The sequence below is a fragment of the Somniosus microcephalus genome, chromosome 22, assembly GCF_052327205.1.
Source record: "Somniosus microcephalus isolate GS21.2 chromosome 22, FLI_Smic_1.0, whole genome shotgun sequence".
Taxonomy (NCBI): domain Eukaryota; kingdom Metazoa; phylum Chordata; class Chondrichthyes; order Squaliformes; family Somniosidae; genus Somniosus; species Somniosus microcephalus.
In genome coordinates this window covers 48,945,992-48,967,334 of record NC_141008.1, presented here as the reverse complement: position 1 = coordinate 48,967,334, position 21,343 = coordinate 48,945,992, and the positions used below count along the sequence as shown (strand labels likewise).

The 21,343-nt window shown below is 48.8% G+C and overlaps 1 protein-coding gene across 2 annotated transcripts; it reads right to left on the bottom strand.

Moving 5' to 3' along the window:
* Positions 1–430: 430 nt before the first annotated feature.
* On the bottom strand, positions 431–20,434 carry eral1 (Era-like 12S mitochondrial rRNA chaperone 1). 2 transcript variants are annotated; one of them, XM_085964680.1, is made up of 11 exons: positions 20,284–20,433; positions 16,785–16,943; positions 13,922–14,049; positions 8,607–8,684; positions 7,341–7,387; positions 7,181–7,242; positions 6,966–7,078; positions 5,728–6,195; positions 4,415–4,564; positions 2,542–2,622; positions 431–1,403 (listed from the first exon to the last, which is right to left on the bottom strand). In XM_085964680.1, the coding sequence occupies exons 1-11, from the start codon at positions 20,348–20,350 to the stop codon at positions 1,281–1,283; spliced, it is 1,476 nt and encodes a 491-aa protein (XP_085820806.1). In that variant the 5' UTR covers positions 20,351–20,433; the 3' UTR covers positions 431–1,280. The 2 variants fall into 2 exon arrangements, with proteins under 2 accessions (XP_085820806.1, XP_085820808.1); XM_085964682.1 differs by lacking the exon at positions 4,415–4,564 and having other exon boundaries at positions 20,284–20,434.
* Between the last annotated feature and the right edge of the window lie 909 nt (positions 20,435–21,343).

Here is a 21,343-nt window from a genome sequence, read left to right as displayed (position 1 = left end):
TGAAGAGGGGTGGGAGGAGGCTCGAGTGGAGCATAAACACCGGCACGGATCAATTGGGCCGAATAGCCTGTTTCTGTGCTGTAAATTCTATGTACAGGAAACTCTTTTTTATCCGGCACCGATGGGACCGGCGTGGTGCCGGTTGATCAAAAAGTCCGGATCACAGAGAGGTATACTTACCAAGGTACGAGAGTCCCGTACACGGCACTTGTGCAGGAGTCCCGGTTACACGGCCACAGATCCAGGAACCCCGGATACACGGCCACTAATATATAGTAAAACTTACCTGAATCTACTCCTGAATTTTGCCGGTTGAGAGAGATTTCCGGATATTTGGGTGCCGGTTAAAAGGGAGTTTCCTGTAGTTCTATTTTCCTGTACCCTGTCTGGAGTGTGAGAGCTATGGGACAAGGACAGACAGTACACCATCCACCTGGATGAAAATAAGGATTTCGCCCAAGACTTTTTAATTATATAACAGGAGTTCTGGCATTTCATAACCAATATACATACATTCAAACCAACTGACCAAACTCCACAGGCCGACGGTTCAGACGAAGCAGAATTCCCGATCCAGAGACGGAAAGGACAACATTTCCAATTAACCCATTCAATGTTCCCTGTGCAACGCTCTGAAGGCCCGGCGCAGCCGACTTTTAAATAGAAAAACCGCGCATGGGCGGTATTTTGAATGGGCCGCACAGCCCGTTAAAGGGGCTGCATGGCTCCAAAAACAGTTACAGGGAACATTGAACCCGTTAAACACCAAGTCGGCCCGTGAAGCTCCTTGGCAGCGATGCCCACAGCCCGAGAATGAATTAAACAAAGAACACTGATTTGAGCGTCATACACGGGCCACGTGACCCCACGCCAAGGGCCGAGTGACAACAAGAAAAAACCTCAGAACAGCAGGCTCATGCACTCTGTGATCCAGCATTACAAGGTGGTGCTTTCACCCCCCACCCTACCCCAGGCTGCAGTCAATGCGCCCAGCAATAAGAAGTGATTGCAAACACGATCATTTAAAAAAAAATTGGGATCCACAAAAATAATCTTGATCCACATTCCTGGCAAACATCCCACCTTTTCTTTCTTCAGCGAGCTTTCCCACGAAGTAAACGGGCTGCCCTCTCTCACGGGTATCCGAAGGTTTGCCACAAATGGATTATAGGCGACGGAGGAAACTGTGCGTTCCAAGCGGAGTTTGATTGTTGCATCTGCCGATCCGTGGGAGGGGTTGGCGAGCGGTCGCTCCAGCAACGCTGCGGGGAACGGTAGAGTCACTTCTTGACTTTCACACACAGCCTCAACTGCACGTCGCAGAGAAAGACGTTCATCAGATCCTGCCCCGCGTCTCGGGCAATTTTACCGATCAGCTGGCCTCCCTGGCCAATCAGCAATCTCTGCGGAATAAATTTAAATATATAAATGTTACCAAAAGACTTCACATCATCGCAAAGCACTTCACGTACAGTCAGCGACTTTGGAGTGCAGTGATTCGGTGGTGTAGGCAAATAAATTAGAAGATTAAGGGGCGATTGAAATCTAGGTGCTCAAGATGACTGAAGTATTTGATTTTGGGGAAACAGAGGGAGCCCAGAGCAAGGGGGGCAGAACCTTAAAATTAGAGCCAGGCTGTTCAGGGGTGATGTCAGAAAGCACTTCTTCACACAAAGGTTAGTGGAAATCTGGAAAACTCTCCTCCAAAAAGCTGTGGAGGCTGGTGGGAGGGTCAATTGACAATTTCAAAACTGAGATCGATAGATTTTTGTTAGGCAGGGGTAATAAGGATTATGGAGCTAAGGCAGGTAAATGGAGTTAAGATAGAGTATCTAACTGAATGGCGGAACAGGCTAGTATATAGTATTGTAAAAAATCAAATATTCACAGTGAATGACATGAATCAGTCATTCATGAAAGAAAGACTTATGAAATAATACTGAGCGGCCTACGGGTGGCGTTGTCCAGGGAGAGTATAAATACTTGGGCACGGGCCCAGCTTGCGCAGGACAATCTTAACAGGAACTAGTGAAGGACACAACCAGACCTCCATGTTGTAAAACAGTTGATTAAAGCTTTGTTTAACGCTTAGACCAAGTGCCTAGTAGTTTTCTTACGTCAGTGAATATACACGCAAAGTACAATTAGAACTTATTAGAGGTCGAGGCCAAGTGGCCCACGGGAGCAGAGTGGACACCCCCCACTTTAAAGGAACATATCGAAAGGGACCAAGTCTGTAACAGCCCCTTTTGTCCACAGCTTGGCTTAAGCCTGTAGGTCACCATTTGGTGGAAGCTGATTCCATCAATAATTTTAAAAGGGAGTTGGACGGTACTTGAGAATGCGGGGCTTGCAGGGTTACGGTCAAAAAGCGGGGACGTGGGACTGAGCACGACGGCTCTAAGAACCAGCAAATCAGAGCAGTTGCTTTTTAGGCAGAGTTGTATTTAACCCTTTCAGACATGCGTTAACTCTGGGAATTCAGCCCGTCTCTGGTATGACGGGATTGTGGCACGGTCTCTATCCCACGTGTATACTGACCGCGTGATTCTTCCTCGCAACAGTGATGTTCTGTAGAATTCGGAGCTCCCCGCTCGGTCCTTCTTCCCACAGCTCAGTGCTCTAAAGGGAAAACAGATGGTTAATGTTTGCTGCTATGGTTCTTCTGCTTTCTCCCGTGTTCATCCCCAGGCACACATCACAGCCTTGATCTACACCCAGGCTTCCTCGGCCTGCGCAAGTCACCTGCTCCTCCACTGACCAGACCAGGGCGGTGTCGAGAGGGTGGGGGAGAGGGAGACTGGGGCGGTGTCGGGAGGGAGATCGGGGCGGTGTGGAGGGGGAGACCGGGGCGGTGGGGGGGGGGGGGAAGAGAGAGACTGGGGCGGTGGGGGGAGAGGGAGACCGGGGCGGTGGGGGGAGAGAAGAGAGGGAGACCGGGGCGGTTGAGGGGGGGGGGGGGGGAGGGGGAGGGGGAGACCGGGGCGGCGTGGGGAGGGGGAGATCGGGGCGGTGTGGGGAAGGGGCAGATCGGGGCGGCGTGGGGAGGGTGAGATCGGGGCGGTGTGGGGAGGGTGGGGGAGATCGGGGCGGTGTGGGGAGGGTGGGGGAGGGGGAGATCGGGGCAGTGTGGGGAGGGAGATCGGGGCGGTGTGGGGGAGGGGGGAGATTGGGGCGGTGTGGGGAGGGGCAGATCGGGGCAGCGTGGGGGAGGGGCAGATCGGGGCGGTGTGGGGAGGGTGGGGGAGGGGGAGATCGGGGCGGTGTGGGGAGGGTGAGATCGGGGCGGTGTGGGGAGGGAGATCGGGGCGGTGTGGGGAGGGAGATCGGGGCGGTGTGGGAGGGGGAGATCGGGGCAGTGTGGGGAGGGTGAGATCGGGGCGATGTGGGGAGGGAGAGCGGGGCGGTGTGGGGAGGGGGAGATCGGGGCGGTGTGGGGAGGGTGTGGGAGGGTGAGATCGGGGCGGTGTGGGGAGGGTGGGGGAGGGGGAGATCGGGGCGGTGTGGGGAGATCGGGGCGGTGTGGGGAGGGTGAGATCGGGGCGGTGTGGGGAGGGTGGGGGGAGATCGGGGCGGTGTGGGGAGGGTGGGGGGGGAGGGAGATCGGGGCAGTGTGGGGAGGGTGGGGGGGAGGGAGATCGGGGCGGTGTGGGGAGAGAGAGATCGGGGCGGTGTGGGGAGGGGGAGATCGGGGCGGTGTCGGGACGAGTGACCCAATCACTGGTGGTGTAAGGCCCAGACATAAAAATAAACTTGTTTTTTGGTGAATTTGCCGCTCACCAAAATGAGAGATTGGGGCAGCCGGTGTCAGCACCAAGCACTTCCAGGTCAAGGTTAGCACGCTCCGCCCTCAGGAAGACCACTTCCGAACACAAGTGTGTACCATTTCTCATCCCCTCCCAAACCAGTTCTCTGAGCGAGTGTGACAACTAGTGTCAGGAATGGGCCAGTTTTGTGCTGGGATCCCAATAGGAGGGAGGGGGGTAGATCTGCATTTGTCGAGCACTTGACATCTTTCAGAAACATCCAAAAGTGCTTCACATACGGCGAACTATACCGAAATGCAGTAATGCTGTTTGCGTTGCCAAACATGGCAGCCAATTTGCACACAGCAAGATCCCATAAACAGCCGTGAAACGAACAACTAATGAATCTGTTTTTGGGGGAATGTCGGCCAGAACACCGAAAGAACTCCAAGCTCTCTTCGAATAGCGCCATGGGATCTTTAACATCCACTCGAGCAGGCAGACGGCTTCGGTTTTTAGTCTCGGCTGAATGACTCAAGTCCAGGATTAAGAGTGACCAAACCCGTTTCACCAGAATCCGTCCAGCTACCGAGACACAGGAGATTTCGAACCATGGCCCAGAAAAGGGCCAGTGTCTTACCCACTGCAGCCCAACGGTCCAGCATTACCTGAGTGATGTTGTACGGCACCTCCTGAGGCAGGTATTCCAATAACCGCTCCCGGATCAGGTTACAGCAGATCTCCTGGGGTGACTGGTCAGTGAGGACTGCACTGTGATAATTCCAGGGACCCGGCTGGGCCTTTGACATCAGGTACCGCTGAACACACAGAAAAGGGACCATAGTGTAGGAACGCAAGGCTGCTTTTAGGAACTGTAGGTCCCTTTTAAAATGACTCTCTCTCTCCACAAAAAACATTTCATTGTTTCTGAACCCATTTACACTGCCGTTTCATTGGCCTCCCCCAGTAACTCACTCCAAAACCACATCACCCTTTTGAATGAAAATATGCTTTTAGTTTTTAAATAAGTGCCCCCTGGTATTTGAAATCTTTGCTACAGTCAATCACTTGTCTCAATCCACCTGCTGTGTGCTGGGGAACGGTGATTTATAACCAGAGGCTCTGGAACACGAGTCTCCCAGTTATGCAGTTAAAACGGGTCACAATGGCAAAAAGCTTGGATCTTCCAGGATAAGCGTTCAAGTAAAGGCCTTACCAGCGCCCTCATATCTCAAAAACAATGGCAAAAGTAGCTCGAACTGCAGATTAGTAATTGAACTGTGACCTTCCTCATAACCATTTAGTTTTAAACTCAGTCATGCAGGAGGGACCCATTTAGTTGGCACGATCGTCCTGCTGGGGAGACCCATTCAGCCAGCGCACGGAGGGGAGAAATTTGGAAAGCAAAAGGCCCCTCTGCCCTCTTTCCACAAGATGCTCTATTGTGATCTTTACCCAACCCATGAATCCCCCAAGGGAAAGTCCTGACAAGTTTCTTTCCGCTCCAAGGTCAGTGGAACCAAATGCCCCACCTGCTGGCCAAGCTCTGAACTGACACAATCCATGCCCAAGTCTGACTGTTCAATTCGAGTGCTGCACTGCCGAGGACTTGAACCGAAAGTCTTCTGCCATCAGCAACAATAGCCCATGCTTTTGAAAATGTTTGATGCAAGTGTTTGAAAGCAACTAAATTCAGAATCTCCTACGTCTGAAGGCTATTTTCTTCTATATGGTTCACCCTACTCCCCGATCAAGCTTTCCCCCCGAGTTCTCTTACGTCAAACACGAGGAGATGCGCCAGAGGGCAATGGGTGAAACGTCACACGCCTCACGAGTAATACCGGAGAGAACTGGAAGCTTGTGGTGCAACACCCCCATAGCCACTGCGGGAGAGCAAGCACAGACACCAGCATAATTAACCTTTTTAATGATGTTATTGTACCCGCATGTCACTGGCCGATTGAAAGTTTCGCACGCTCACCTGCAGTGTCTCCACCTCCTCCCCGTTGACAGCTGAAAGCATAAACACTTCCTTGAAGTGAGGCCAGCCCTGCCGCTGCTTCAAGTCCTCAGAGACCCCGTGCTGGCCGGCAGATCCCTGGTGCCGAGCGGACTCTGTGCCTTCTGGCTGACGTACGCTGCCATCATCGCCAGAAACACGGTCACTGGGTACCTCTGTCCGAGGCAAGTCGGCGTCTCGGGTTTCCTTGTGCATAACCAACGCGCTATCCCAGGCTCCGGCATTCTTGATCGGTGCTTCTCCTGGCTCACCGTGCCTACATTCTTTGCTCCCAGTTCTGCCTTTCCCGGACACGTTTCCGGTGAGCACGCTGGGCTGCGGCAGGGAGTTGAACCTCGACTTTATTTTCAGTTTCTTATTATTCACTACTCCCCCAGTGAGCCTGGCTGTCAATTCCAAAAGGAGGCCTTTGCTCTTTAAGAGGTCCACCTAGAACCAAAAGACAAGAGGAAGTGAGAAGCTCAAAGGGTTGGAATTTTTTAATACGGTGCTAATAAATCTAATTTCCTTTACTTAACGAGTTCTCCCTATTTATCTTGTGAAATGCGGCAAAGGATCACACAGCACATGTTATGGGCTCCCTCTCCAACAGAAAAAAGAACTTGCATTTTTATAGCACCTTTCATGATCTCAGGACAGCGTTTTACAGCCAATGAAGTACTTTTGAAGTGCAGTCACTGTTGTAATGTAGGAAACACGGCAGCCAATTTGCACACAGCAAGCTCCCACAAACAGCAATGTGACAATGAGCAAATAAGCTGTTTTTAGTGATGTTGGTTGAGGGATAAATATTGGCCCCAGGACACCGGGGAGAACTCCCCCGCTATTCTTAGAAATAGTGCCGTGGGATCTTTTACGTGCACCTGAGAGGACAGACGGGGTTTAACGCCTCATCTGAAACATTGCACCTCCAACAGTGTAGCACTCCCTCAGCACTGCACTGGGTGTGTCGGCCTGGATTATATGCTCAAGTCTCTGGAGTGGGACTTGAGCCCACAACCTTCTGACTCCGAGGCGAGAGTGCTGCCCACTGAGCCACGGCACAGAGAAATAGCCCTGCTTAGTTCAACAAATCGCCTCTTGTTGTTTCTTTAAACTAATTCTATTTAGTTCCAAAGATATTTCCCTTTGGAAGGAGGCCCAGATTCACGCAACACTGGTGAGCCGAGAGAAGGTGGAGACAGTTCCTTATCGCCTACCTTGTTCAGGGCCAGAATTGCTGGGAGCTGGGGATATGTTGAAAGACATTTCAACACTTCAGGGTGGAGCTTGTTGCGCGTCCAGTGGTCGGAGATGTCGACCAAAACGATCACTAGGAGGCAAAACACAGCGATATGAAGCATTGCACATGTGCCCTGCAGGTAGAGCCACAGCTGGCTGTGTAGGCCGAGATAAACCCCACTCACTCACTCACCCAGGTCTGCTTCTTTCACCGATTGCCAGGGGTCAACCAGCAGCGACTTCTCCAGGTTGTGCCTGGCGGGACAGGAATGGTTAGCTTATTAGAAATAACTGGTATACACAGACCTGAGAAATAGTCAAATGCGAAATAAAAGCAGAAAAAAATGTGGAACCTTTTTCCTTTAACGGCAGGAATGAGGCCAGGAGTGTCCAGAAGAATCTGGAGAGAGAGAGGACGATCAGGAACAGCACGGGAACAAGCACCAATCTGCACTTACACAGCATGTTAAAGGGGGGGCGGGGGACATTCCAGGCACTTCACCGGAGACATTAAACACTAAGCAGCAGCTGGGAGGAGAGTTCAAGGGAGGTGTCTGAAGGTGCTGAAGAGGTAGGTTTGAGGGGCTTTTGAAGGGGGATGGGGAAGAGAGGGATGTAGCAGAGGGCAGGGAGTTGGCGAGTTCCTGATTGCAGGGGTGGGAGATGTGAAGGATCTAGCACCAAAGACTTTGGAGAGGAAAGGGAGGTTGGCGATGAGGAGGTAACTTGCAAGGACCGAGCGGTTCAGGCTATTTTCTTTTGAGCAGAGGGTTGATGATGGTGGTTTTAAAGGGTTAGCCGAGGAAAGCAAACTATTTACAATGTCAGCTAGTGTGGGAGCCAGGAAGGGAATGTGGGTGATCAGTGGTTTTGTGAGAATGGAGTCGAGGGAGAAGGAGGTGGGTCTCATAGACAAAGTAAGCTCAGAGAGAGCATGAGACGAGACAGGAGGGAAACTTGAGAAAGACGTGGGTTATGGGCTCGAGCAGAGGTGATGGTTGGGGGGGGCGGAGGGGGAAGGTTTGGCTTGGTAGCCTCAATCTTAAGTGACAAAGAAGTCCATGAGATGCTTGCACTTGGTGGAGGGGGCAGGTAAGAGGGGTTTAAGGAGACGGTTGGTAATGGACTTGGCTCCCAAACCTCCAGTTGTCCTCCTCTGTGAAATCAGTCACGAGGTGGTGTGCGGAAAAGTGGACTGGACACTCAATCAACATTCCCGCTAATCCGCGTGGCTGAGCAGCAGACTGGAGGTCCCGCGCGGGTTGCTCACCGGCTTTTACATCAAAGGCGGCGTGCATATGTGGAAATGTAGTTAAAGGGCCCCCGCAGAGGCACATAAAATTAGAGGAAACATGGCACTAAATCTAACTTTTCCTTTCCTCCCATGCTTGAAAATGCTGCTGACACTTGCTTTCAAGGTTTGCACTCTGATGAAGAGCCATACCCCAGCAAGAACCAACAGATTCAGCGGGGCGAGGGCGGGGGGGGGGGGAACAATCTACGACACACTGGTCCACGTATTAAACACAAATCTGTGCCGTTCGCTCACGACCCCACCCCCTCCAAAACAGGAGCCTTTGAAAGGAAACCAAAATGCTTCAGAAAAGGCGGGCACGCACTATTTGTGTCTCTCGGTCGGTGAGGACTCCCTGAGCTCGACAGCGCGTTGTGTGGACTTTGCTTGAAACAGGAAAGATCTGCAACACAATAAGCAGAAAAGGCAGCAGCTTTCATTAAACCGGAACAGACTCGGGGCACGACTTGGAACAGTCACTACTTTAACCAGCCAGCGGAGGAAAGGCAGAGTTAATATCCAGCTGAACATTACACCCAGCTGTATCAGCATATAGAATCATCCCAGCTGTCTCACCCTTTACAAACACACATTCTGTTTAAATGCACAGTTACTGTCACCAGCTCTCTGCAATGCCAAGTGGGGACTGGGAAAAGACAACAGGACAACCCATCAGGCAGCTTGTCCTCAACAAGAATGCTGGAAGCTCAGCCAGGAAATGGGAGTGAGACACAGCTGGATCAAAAGGAGGAAGGAAGCTCCCACAATGTCCTGCCCGGGGGAGTTGAGTCACAGCGTTGGAAGGTTTGGTTACTGGCGTGCGTGTGCGCCAAGTTGGCAGATCTCAGCCAGGACGTAAGTTCATGTAAACACCTCCGGGCCAGGACTCCTCCTGGTGATCGCTGTTCAGTAACCCAGCCGGATATACAACAACTTATATTTATATAGCGCCTTTAACATAATAAAACGTCCCAAGACGCTTCACAGGAACGTAAATCTGACAAAATTTGTCACCAAGCCGCATAAGGCAATATTAGGACAGGTGACCAAAAGCTTGGCCAAAGAGGTAGGTTTTAAGGAAGAGAGGTGGAGGGGTTGAGGGAGGGAATTCCAGGGCTTAGGGCCCGAGGCAGCTGAAGGCACGGCCGCCAATGGTGGAGCGATTATAATTAGGGACGCTCAAGCACCGTTCCCCATAGGTTCTCTTTGCAATGTTAAAGAAACTATGAATGGGTCATGCACCCCCAAAAATATTATGGGGAACATTGTGCTCAAGAGGCCAGTTTTGGAGGAGCGCTGAGATCTCGGAAGGTTGTAGGGTTGGAGGAGGTTACAGGTTATAGATAGGGGCGAAGCCATGGAGGGATTTGAAAACAAGAATGAGAATTTTAAAATCGAGGCGTTGCTTAACTGGAAGCCAATGTAGATGTGTGTGTGTGTGTGGGGAGCGGACGGGGCCAACAGGTGAGGATAGATTGGGCTCAGCTGTAACACTCAAGACAGGTTACCAACCGTCACCGCCCGGGATCCAACATGAAGAACGGTACTGGAGCGATACCAGTGGGCCGCTGTGTTTCCTAGTCCTCACTGACTACACCACTTTAAAAAAAAAAGCACTTCATTGGTTGTACACCGCTTTGGGATATCCCGAAGTCATGAAAGGCACAATATAAATGCATGTCTTTCTCTGAACTGTGCCATACCATGGCGGCGGGGTGGGGGGAGGGGAAAGAGAGGGACTCTAATAGCCTTGGGTCAGGCTCTCAATATTCGTAGCAGAGCAAGCAATGTTCGAGAACTCAACAGAGTTCAACAATTTCAGATCCTAACCTCTGCCCCTATTTTTCCAGACGGCAGCTGCTGATGATTCTGCCATTCCCATTTACACCTCCTCTAGACCCATCCTTTGTTTCTTTACTTGTCCCATTCACCTTTCACCTCGCACCATCGTCCCTTTTGTCATTTAATCTCTCCTGCCTTCCATCCTATCACAGACCTTCCCTTTGGTTCTTTCCTCCCCTCCCCCTTTCCCTGCCTCTCTACTTGCTTAAAATCTGTTGCATCTCTAACTTTTTTCAGTGCTGACGAAGGGTCATCGACCTGAAACGTTGAACCTGTTTCTCTCTCCACAGATGCTGCCTGACCTGCTGTGTATTTTCCAGCATTTTCTGTTTCTATTTCAGATTTCCAGCATCCGCCGGATTTTGCCTTTTGTATTAATGCTGCATGTGTCTCTGGTCCTTGCTGCAGACGTACAGCGGTGAGGCCTGGTAATATAATACCCTGGTCAGTCAGCACTACGGCTACAAGTGAAATGCTGCTGACGAGAACTGTAGTGTATGTGCCTTTAAGAGCCCCCTGTGTACTGTAATGCCGGTAATGGCCACTCGGGCTATATAAGCCTGTATATTGTGTTGTATCAGTTAGTTCCCCTCCAGACTTTGTTCAGTAAACACCTGTGAAACCAACTCCTGTCTTCAGCATCTCTATTAACACACGGATACAACAGTGGCGACGAATTGGAAACGGACTTACCTGTAATTCGGCAGCACCTCAAGGGCATCGATTCCTCTGGCATCCAAAGTCGAAGAAAATCAAGAAAAAGAAAAAGCTGTGGTTTCACCAGCTAGCCAAGCTGGTGGCAGGTACTACAATAATCCTTCCTGGGTGTCGGGCTGGGGCTCCAGCAGCTGGCTCTGCAGCTAGGCCAAGCAGCGAAGGCGGAGGCAAGCAGTAACAGACGGGGAGGGAGCACTCGGGAGACGGCCGGCGCTGCAAGCAGGTCGGCGTTCAGACCTAGCAGAGAGAGTCCGGCGGGAACAAGTCTCCAACCGTAAATAAATAAATAAAAAGGGAAACCCGCGGGAAACAGCATTGTCATCGGCAGCAGCGGCGGGGAAGCGCCATATCTTTTCTGCAGAAAAGAAAGAAAAGCGCGGGAAGCGCCATTTTTTTTCTAGGATGCCTAAGTCTGGCAATATTGATGCTTTTGATAACGAGATAGAGGATTGGACCACATATGTGGAAAGGGTGGAGATATATTGCACCGCAAATGGAATAGAAAATGAAAAAAAAGCGTCAGTACTTCTAAATCTAATGGACGCAAAGACATACGGGCTGTTACGAAACTTAATCACTCCAGCCAAACCAAAGGACAAGAATTTTAAAGAAATTGTTGATACCCTACAGGAACACTGATAGCGGAACGATTCAAATTCTTCAAGAGGAATCAACACAAGAATGAAAGTAACGCTGATTACCTCACCGAATTAAGAAAGCTATCGAAGCACTGCCAATTCGGGGCAGGACTAGCAGATTATCTTGGTCTGCGGTCTCCAAAGTGAAGGAACACAGAAAAGGCTGCTTTCTGAAAAAGATTTAACACTGGACAAGGCTTTCAGTATGGCTGTATCATACGAAGCAGCCGCAAGAGGAGCTGCAGAGATACAACAAAAGACACAGGACTTCAGCACCCATGAAATGACACAGGCTTTCGAGAGATGTTATCGCTGCGGCAGATCTACCCATGACCAGAGGGACTTGCTGGTTCAAGGACAAAGCATGCAGGCAATGCGGAAAGATTGGACACATTGCACGGGTATGCCGATCTGGACAAAAAAAATCCATGGACAAGAACAAAAAAATCAATAAAGAAAAGTACAGAAAGGTACAAATGACGGACAGTAGCTCCGAAGACCAGAAGAGCGATAGCGACTCCGAAAACAAGAGACTAAGCTGTCTCAAATTACATAATGTAATTGCCAAAGAAGATTACCAGACCATTTGGGTTACCCTCACGATAGCAGGGTCCCCAGTTAAAATGGAGCTAGATACAGGATCAGCTCTGACCGTCATAAATCGACGGGATTACGAGCGGCTATTTCCGCATATACCTTTAAAAGACACATCCATTATCTTGAAAACATATACGGGGCAGAAAGTATACCCCAAAGGAAAAATAAGGGCGCCTGTTGTATACAACGGCAAGGAAATACAAAAGTTGTATTTATACGTTCTACAAGATGGTGGTCCACCGCTGTTGGGACGTGAATGGATCAGGAAAATACGTTTAGACTGGCACTCCATTCAGGCACTGACGGTGACCAGTAAGGAAAAAAACGATGACGACGTCATACCTGAACGATTTAAAGACATCTTGGCCAATGCCAAAGAAGTGTTTCAAGAGAAACCAGGAACCTTGAAAGGCATCACCGCCTCAATAAAAGTGGAAGATGCGGCAATTCCCAAGTTTTTTAAGGCAAGACCGGTGCCATACGCAATTCGTCCAGCAGTCGAGGCAGAGCTGGAGAATTTGGAAAAGGCAGGCGTATTATCCAAAATAGATTGGAGCGAGTGGGCAACACCCATCGTCCCAGTCATGAAGAAAGCGTTGAATAATGATAAATCTGAACAACAGAAAAAAATTCGCATCTGTGGAGAATTCAAGGTGACTGTAAACCCGGTCCTTCACACAGTACAGTATCCTCTTCCGAGGATAGAAGATATTTTCACCTCACTATCCGGAGGGAAACGTTTCACCAAAATTGACTTGGCACAGGCATATCTACAGATGGAGGTTGAAGAAGCCTCTAAAAAGTATCTCACGATAAATACACACAAAGGCCTGTACCAGTACAATCGACTGGTTTTCGGAGTAGCATCCGCTCCAGCTATCTGGCAAAGAGCTATGGAGCAAGTCCTCCAAGAGATTCCGGGGACTCAATGCTACCTAGGCGACATCCTTGTAACAGGAGAAAACGACAACGAGCACCTTGCCAATTTGGAGCAGGTGCTCACTAGGCTGAGAGAACGGGGCCTACGAGCAAATTGCCCCAAGTGCGAATTTTTCCAGAATCAAATATCATATTGTGGCCACATAATTAATAAGGAAGGGTTGCATAAGTCACCTGAAAAAATTGAAGCGGTCATAAAACAATGGGGTTAAGCACTACACGTCTGCCCCATACCATCCCGCCACAAATGGATTGACTGAAAGGTTTGTCCAGACCTTCAAGAAGGCCATAAAGGCCATGGGTAATGAAGACATAAAACTTCAGCACAAGGTGGATAACTTCTTGTTTGCATACAGGAATGCAACACATATGGTTACAAACCAAACTCCCGCCATGATGTTCTTCAATAGAAGCCTAAGATGCCGGCCGAATCAGCCTTGCCAAAAGAACCTACTACACCACCAGAAACTACTACACCACCGAGGCGTTATCCGGACCGAGTCAGGAAGCCTCCAGAGAGACTGACATATAATTAATTAACTGCAGCAATGTGTAGATTATTTTTCTTGTAACATGTAATTAATGATTACTTAAAATATTATGTACTGGTTGGCTAAAAGGGGAGGAATTGTAGTGTATGTGCCTTTAAGAGCCCCCTGTGTACTGTAATGCCGGTAATGGCCACTCGGACTATATAAGCCTGTATATTGTGTTGTATCAGTTAGTTCCCCTCCAGACTTTGTTCAGTAAACACCTGTGAAACCAACTCCTGTCTTCAGTGTCTCTATTAACACACGGATACAACAAGAACATTTAAAATAAAACCTCAAGTACGCAGATAGCTGGAAAGTGTCCCAGACAAAATCGGGGGCATCCAGTCTTCTTTAAAATGATAAGCTGGGTTTACCTTTCTGCCAAGAAGCTGGTTTGACAGGGTGGATTTACCCGCGTTCGGAGCCCCGATGATGGCGACTCTCAGCACTCGCGAGTTTTCAGGCTGGTCTGGCTGATGAAGGAGGAGGTCGCTCTGCTCGGCTGTGACACAAACACAACTTCAATAATTCAGGAAACTGAATCTTGTGCGCGAAGCGGTGAGCTAAGGCGGGGCCAAGAACACACAAAGAATTCCTGACAACCAGAGGTTGCTTCGATTCATCTGGACTGCTGCGTTCAGCGCTGGACACCGCACCTCAGCAAAGATATATTGGTCTTGGCCATGGTACGGCACATATCATACAATCATAGCGGGGGTTAGAGAATTGAGAGAAGCGGTTGCATAGACTCAGCTTGCACTCCCTTGAGTTTAGAAACTTGAGGGGTGATTGAATCGAGCTGTTTAAAATCATAACAGGCTGTGGATGCTGGGAGTCAATTGGAACTTTCAAGACTGAGATCGATAGATTTTTGTTGGGTAAGGTGATCGAGGGATTATGGAGCAAAGGCGGGTAAATGGGAGTTGAGCTACAGGGCAACCATGATCTAATTGATTGACAGGACAGGCTCAAGGGGCTGAATGGCCTCCTTCTGTTCCTAGGTGCAAACACACAGCACATTTATCACTATTGAAAAAAGGGAACTGATTACATAGGATATGCGGAACAGAAACAGGACATTCGGCCCAATCAGTCCATGCTGGCGTTTATGCTCCACTCGAGCCTCCTCCCGTCTTCATCTAACTATCAGCATAACCTTCTATTCTCTTCTCCTTCATGTACTTATCCATCTTCCCCTTAAATGTATCTATACTATTCGCCTCAACCACTCCCTGTGGTAGCGAGTTCCACATTCTCACCACTCTCTGGGTAAAAGAAGTTTCTTCTGAATTCCCTATTGGATTTCTTGGTGACTATCTTATTGATGGCCTCTAGTTTTGCTCTTCCCCACAAGTGGAAACATTCTCTCTGTATCCACTCTATCAAAACCTTTCATAATTAGGTCACCCCATCAGCCTTCTTTTTTCAAGAGAAAAGAGACCCAGCCTGTTCATCCTTTCCTGCTATGTATACCCTCGCATTTCAGGTATCATCCTTATAAATCTTCTCTGCACCCTCTCCAGTGCCTCTATATCCTTTTTATATGGCGACCAGAACTGTACACAGTACTCCAAGTGTGGTCTAACCAAGGTTCGATACAGGTTTTGCATAACTTCCCTACTTTTCAATTCTATCCCTCTAGAAATAAACCCTAGTGCTTGGTTTGCTTTTTTTTAATGGCCTTGCTAACCTGTGTCGCAACTTTTAGTGATTTGTGGATTTGTACTCCGAGATCCCTTTGTTCCTCTACCCCACCCAGACTCGCACACTCCAGGTAATAAGTAACCTCCCTATTCTTCCTACCAAAATGTATTGCCTCACATTTATCTGTGTTGAACTTCATTTGCCAATTATATGCCCATTCTGCAAGTTTATTAATGTCCTCCTGTAATTTGTTACTCTGCTCCTCAGTATTGACTATCCCCCCCCAATTTAGAAATTGTGTTTTTGATTGCAAAATCTAAATCGTTAATGTAAATTGTGAACAGCAGTGGTCCCAGCACTGATCCTTGTGGAACACCACTACCCACCCTCTGCCACTGTGAATAGCTACCCTTTACCCCTACTCTCTGCTTTCTGTCTTGAAGCCAGCCAGCAATCCATTCTGCTACTTGTCCCCTGACTCCGCCTTCTCTGACCTTGTTCATCAGTCTATTATGGGGTACCTTATTGAAGGCCTTTTGAAAATCTCGATAAATTACATCGACTGCATTAGAAAGTGAAAGACTCCTTCAGGGCATCAAAAGATTTCAACACACAATGACACTAACTCTCTCCCCCCTTCCCATGCATTTTTGTGCTCGACATGGTGAGGGGCCGCAGTGCCAGGGAACCCAATGGAGGCATTCATTGTTCCCAGGGCAGGTCCAGCATGTTAGAAACATAGAAGATAGGAGTAGGCCATTCGGCCCCTCGAGCCTGCTCCGCCATTCAATGAGATCATGGCTGATCATCCAAATTCAGTACCCTGTCCCTGCTTTCTCCCCATATCCCTTTAGCCTTAAGAAATATATCTAACTCCTTCTTGAATATATTTAATGAATTGGCCTCAACTGCCTTCTGTGGTAGAGAATTCCACAGGTTCACCACTCTCTGGGTGAAGAAATTCCTCCTCATCTGTCCTAAATGGCTTACCCCTTATCCTTAGACTGTGACCCCTGGTTCTGGGCTCCCCCGCCATCGGGAACATCCTTCCTGCATCTAGTCTGTCTAGTCCTGTTAGAATTTTATAAGTTTCAATGAGAAGCAGAGTAAAGCTCCCTCGACAATGTCCCATCAGTGGGCCTTAACCCCAACCTTACAAGATGACTCCTCATGCTGCAGGGTGAATTTTCCACTTAACACACCAGCCAAGTCAAGGCCTTGTCTAAGCAAGATGGCCAATTTGTACATAATCATGAGTTTCACACATACCCGCATATCCTATCTCAGTGTGCAGGATTGGCACAGACCCCTGCAGTGTTTCAGGCTGGTCGCTTGGTCCGAAGACAACCATACACCAGTCTCTCTCTCTCTCTCTCTCCCTCCCACTCTTCAAAAGATTTGATTTGCACCAATCCCTACCCTGCAGACAATAGGACTTTGCAACAGGCAAAAAGATTGTAAATCTTGGTTCACCCAAGGTCACAAAAATTTCTCTCAGAAAAACACTTAGTCTTTAAGGTCTGATGATCATATACAAGTATTCACAGTTCATGCAACTTTAGAAGGAATCCCAGTACAAGTGACAGAACCCACCTTTACTCACGGAAACGGCAGGATGGTATTGCCCTCCGATGGCCTCGGTCTCTGGTTTTGTGACGCCCAAGATCTCTCCCAGAGCCGAGTTGCTTCCGTAGTAACTAGCTGGTGAGCGGGTGACTCTGTGAAGCCGGTCATTTTGAAGAAAAGCAAATGCTAAGAAGCACAAACGCAAATTAGACAATGTTTCGCAATGACAAAGATTTAAAGTTTTATTACAATGACCAGCAGTGAATCTTCTCAAATCAAACACTGGACCGATAGGAATTGGCTGTAACCATTGGGAACATGAATATATATTTTTTAAACAAAGGTGAACTATTTAACTTTTCATCTGATTAAAATCAATTGACAGGCTCTGCAGCTTTCTCTGTTTTTACCATGTGAAAGAAGCAGTTTGCACATTATCTCATCGCATGGTATAGATTAACTCGGCCGCGATGGAACTTCCACTTTACTTCCCCAACATATGCTATCAAATGGGTCTGATCATTGTATAAATTCTCCTTGTGTGTTTGGTGGCAAGATGAAAAGCAGAGTGTGCTTTTTTAAAAATCATTGTGAATGCTTTTTTTCCTTCACGAAACCTCTCCCCCTTTAAACCTACCTCTTCGACCAAACTTTTGGTCACCTGTCCTAATATTCTTTGGCTTGGTGTCAATTTATCGATGTGATTATGCTCCTGTGAAGCTCCTTGGGACGTTTTCCTACATTAAACGCGCTGTATAAATGCAAGTTGTTGTTGGTTACTGAAAGGTGGCAGCAGTAATGCCAACACTCGTGAATTAATCGTGATTTTTTAATGAAAATTTACCCCAACTCGCGAAGGTTGGTGATAGCGGGTACGATTTTTAAAGTTTTTTGTGAAGCATTTTCAGATGCAGTAATATCGTTTTTAGTTGTGACCCGTTAAGAGATTAAATAAAGCCATTAATGAGGTTTGTAAAAATAAAAACTCCAAATCTCATGATTTTTAAGTTTGTCTCATGATTTATGAGACCGTGGGGTTGTCATTGTTTCGTAAACATACACACACACACACGAGGTACATTTACCTGTTTTGTGTGGAAGGTGTTTGCTATTAAAAATGAGTGGCTATAACTAGATTAGTCGCCCCGCCTGGAGCTGGCCAGGGATTCTCTATTGAACAACCCTGGCCTGGCGGATGTGCTCAAGCCCCGGATTGGGGTTTGAAGCGTACAGTTCGGGTCACCATATTATATAAAAAGGATATAGAGGCACTGGAGAGGGTGCAGAGAAGATTTACAAGGATGATACCAGAAATGCGAGGGTATACACATCAGGAAAGGATGAGCAGGCTGGGTCTCTTTTCTCTTGAAAAAAGACTGAGGGGCGACTTAATAGAGGTCTTTAAAATTATGAAAGGTTTTGATAGCTTGGAGATAGAGAGAGAATGTTTCCACTTGTGGGGAAGAGCAAAACTAGAGGCATCAATAAGATAGTCACCAAGAAATCCAATAGGGAATTCAGAAGAAAATTCTTTACCCAGAGAGTGGTGAACTCGCTACCACAGGGAGGTTGAAGCGAATAGTATAGTACACTAGTATCTATAGGGAGGAAGGGAGGAACTGAAAGAAATCAGTATTTGTAGGGAAATGGTGTTGGGGAAATTGATGGGATTGAAGGCCGATAAATCCCCAGGGTCTGATAATCTACATCCTAGGGTACTTAAGGAAGTGGCCCTAGAAATAGTAGATGCATTGCTGATCATCTTCGAACATTCGATGGAATCTGGAACAGTACCCATGGATTGGAGGGTAGCTAATGTAACCCCACTATTCAAAAAAGGTGGTAGAGAGAAAACGGGGAATTACAGACCGGTAACCTGACATCAGTAGTGGGGAAAATGCTAGAGTCCATTATAAAAGATGTAATAGCAGAGCACTTGGAAAACAGTGACAGGATTGGACAAAGTGAACATGGATTCACAAAAGGTAAATCGTGCTTGACTAATCTACTGGAATTTTTTGAGGATGTAACTGGTAAAATAGATAAGGGAGAACCAGTGGATGTGGTGTATCTGGACTTTCAGAAGGCCTTCGATAAGGTCCCGCATAAGAGATTAGCGTGTAAAGTTAAGGCACATGGGATTGGGGGCAAGGTATTGACTTGGATCGAGAACTGGTTGGCAGACAGAAAGCAAAGAGTTGGAATAAACAGCTCTTTTTCCGAGTGGCAGGCAGTGACTAGTGGGGTACCGCAGGGATCGGTCCTTGGACCCCAGCTATTCACAATATATATTAATGATCTAGACAAAGGAACTAGATGTAATATCTCCAAATTTGCAGACGACACAAAGCTGGGTGGGCGTGTGTGCTGTGAGGAGGATGTCGAGAAACTCCAGGATGATTTGGACATGTTGGGTGATTGGGCAGAAACATGGCAGATGCAATATAATGTGGATAAATGGGAGGTTATCCACTTTGGTGGCAAAAACAGGAAGGCAGATTATCTAAATGGCAATAGATTGGGAGAAGGGGAAGTGCAACGAGACCTGGGTGTCCTTGTGCACCAGTCGCTGAAGGTAAGCATGCAGGTGCAGCAGGCGGTTAAGAAGGCAAATGGTATGTTGGCCTTCGTAGCGAGAGGGTTTGAGTACAGGAACAAGGATGTCTTGCTGCAGTTGTACAGGGCCTTGGTGAGACCACATCTTGAGTATTGTGTGCAGTTTTGGTCGCTTTATCTGAGGAAGGATGTTCTTGCCATGGAAGGAGTGCAGCGAAGATTCACCAGGCTGATACCAGGAATGACGTATGAGGAGAGATTGGGTCGATTGGGCTTGTACTCGCTGGAGTTTAGAAGAATGAGAGGTGATCTCATTCAAACTTATAAAATTCTAACAGAACGAGACAGGCTAGATGCAGGAAGGATGTTCCTGATGGCAGGGGAGTCCAGAACCAGGGGTCACAGTCTAAGGATAAGGGGTAAGCCATTTAGGACTGAGATGAGTAATTTCTTCACCCAGAGAGTGGTGAACCTGTGGAATTCTCTACCACACAAGGCAGTAGAAGCCAATTCATTAAATATATTCAACAAGGAGTTAGATATATTTCTTAAGGCTAAAGGGATCAAGGGATATGGGGAGAAAGCAGGAACAGGGTACTGAATTTGGATGATCAGCCATGATCTCATTGAATGGCAGAGCAGGCTCGAGGGGCCGAATGGCCTACTCCTGCTCCCATCTTCTATGTTTCTATGAGGGAGAAGAGGGTTATTCTGATAGATTTAGATGAGGAAAGACGGGAGGAGGCTCGAGTGGAGCATAAACGCCGGCGCGGACTGGTTGGGCTGAATGGCATGTTTCTGTGCCGTATATCCTGTGTAATCCTATGTAAGCCACAACCTCCCGCTCCCCCGCCAGAGGCGAGCCCCGGGCGACTGAGTCAGGGTGCCGGGGCCTCTGTCCACGGTGGGGCTGGGGCGGGCCCGAGGCCGTGGGCTGTATTAACGCGAGCCGCCGGTTGCCACCACTGACCTGATCGACAGCCGGTCGGCCCCCGCCTGGCCAGGCTGAGCCAGGCTCTGCTGAGCACCGTGGCCATGGCTGCCGCTGAGGCCAGAAGCGCCGCCGCTCCCTCAGCAGTCCGCTCCCCCCGCCGCCATGACAGTCCCGCCAGGCATTGTGGGGCGCGCGAGGGCATGCTGGGATAGGTTGGGGTCCTCCTCCTGCAGCGCCGCCCGCAGGCGGGGAGGGCGCGGCGCAGCGCCGCTCAGCCAGGGAGCGACAGTCGGCAGCTTACCTGGACAGCAGGAGGCTCACCTGGAACACAGACAGCTCACCTGGACAGCAGGAGCTCACCTGGAACACAGGCAGCTCACCTGGACAGCAGGCGTTCACCTGGACAGTCAGCAGCTCACCTGGACAGTCAGCAGCTCACCTGGAACACAGGCAGCTCACCTGGGAAACAAGCAGCTCACCTGGAGCACAGGCAGCTCACCTGTAGATAACTAACCTGGGCAGGTCGGAGCTTCTCCTCATGGGACTGCTCCTGGGCCTGGCCAATGTGACCATCAACAGGTCCAGGCAGCGAGCGGTCAAGGGGGTCGTTCGGCCTGACTGCCTGCCTCTCTTCTGCGGCTACGCTCGCGCCTCCGATTTTAATCGCTCCACCATTGGTGGCCATGTCTTCAGCTGCCAAGGCCCTAAGCTCTGGAATTCACTCCCTAAACCTCTCTGCCTCTCTACCTCCTTTAAGACGCTCCTTAAAACCCACCTCTTTCGTGTCCTAATATCTCCTTATGTGGCTCGGTGTCAAATTTTGCTCGATAACATTCCTGTGAAGCGCCGTGAAAGAAAGAAAAGCTTGCATTTCTACAGTGTCTTTCACGACCACCAGACGTCACAAACTGCTTTACAGCCAATTAAGTACTTTTGAAGTGAAGTCACTGTTGTAATGTAGGACACACGGCACAGCAAGATCTCACGAACAGAAATGAGATAATGACCAGATAATCTGTTTTAGCGATTGAGGGATAAATATTGGCCAGGACACCAGAGATAGTGCCATGGAATCTTTTACATCCACCTGAGAGAG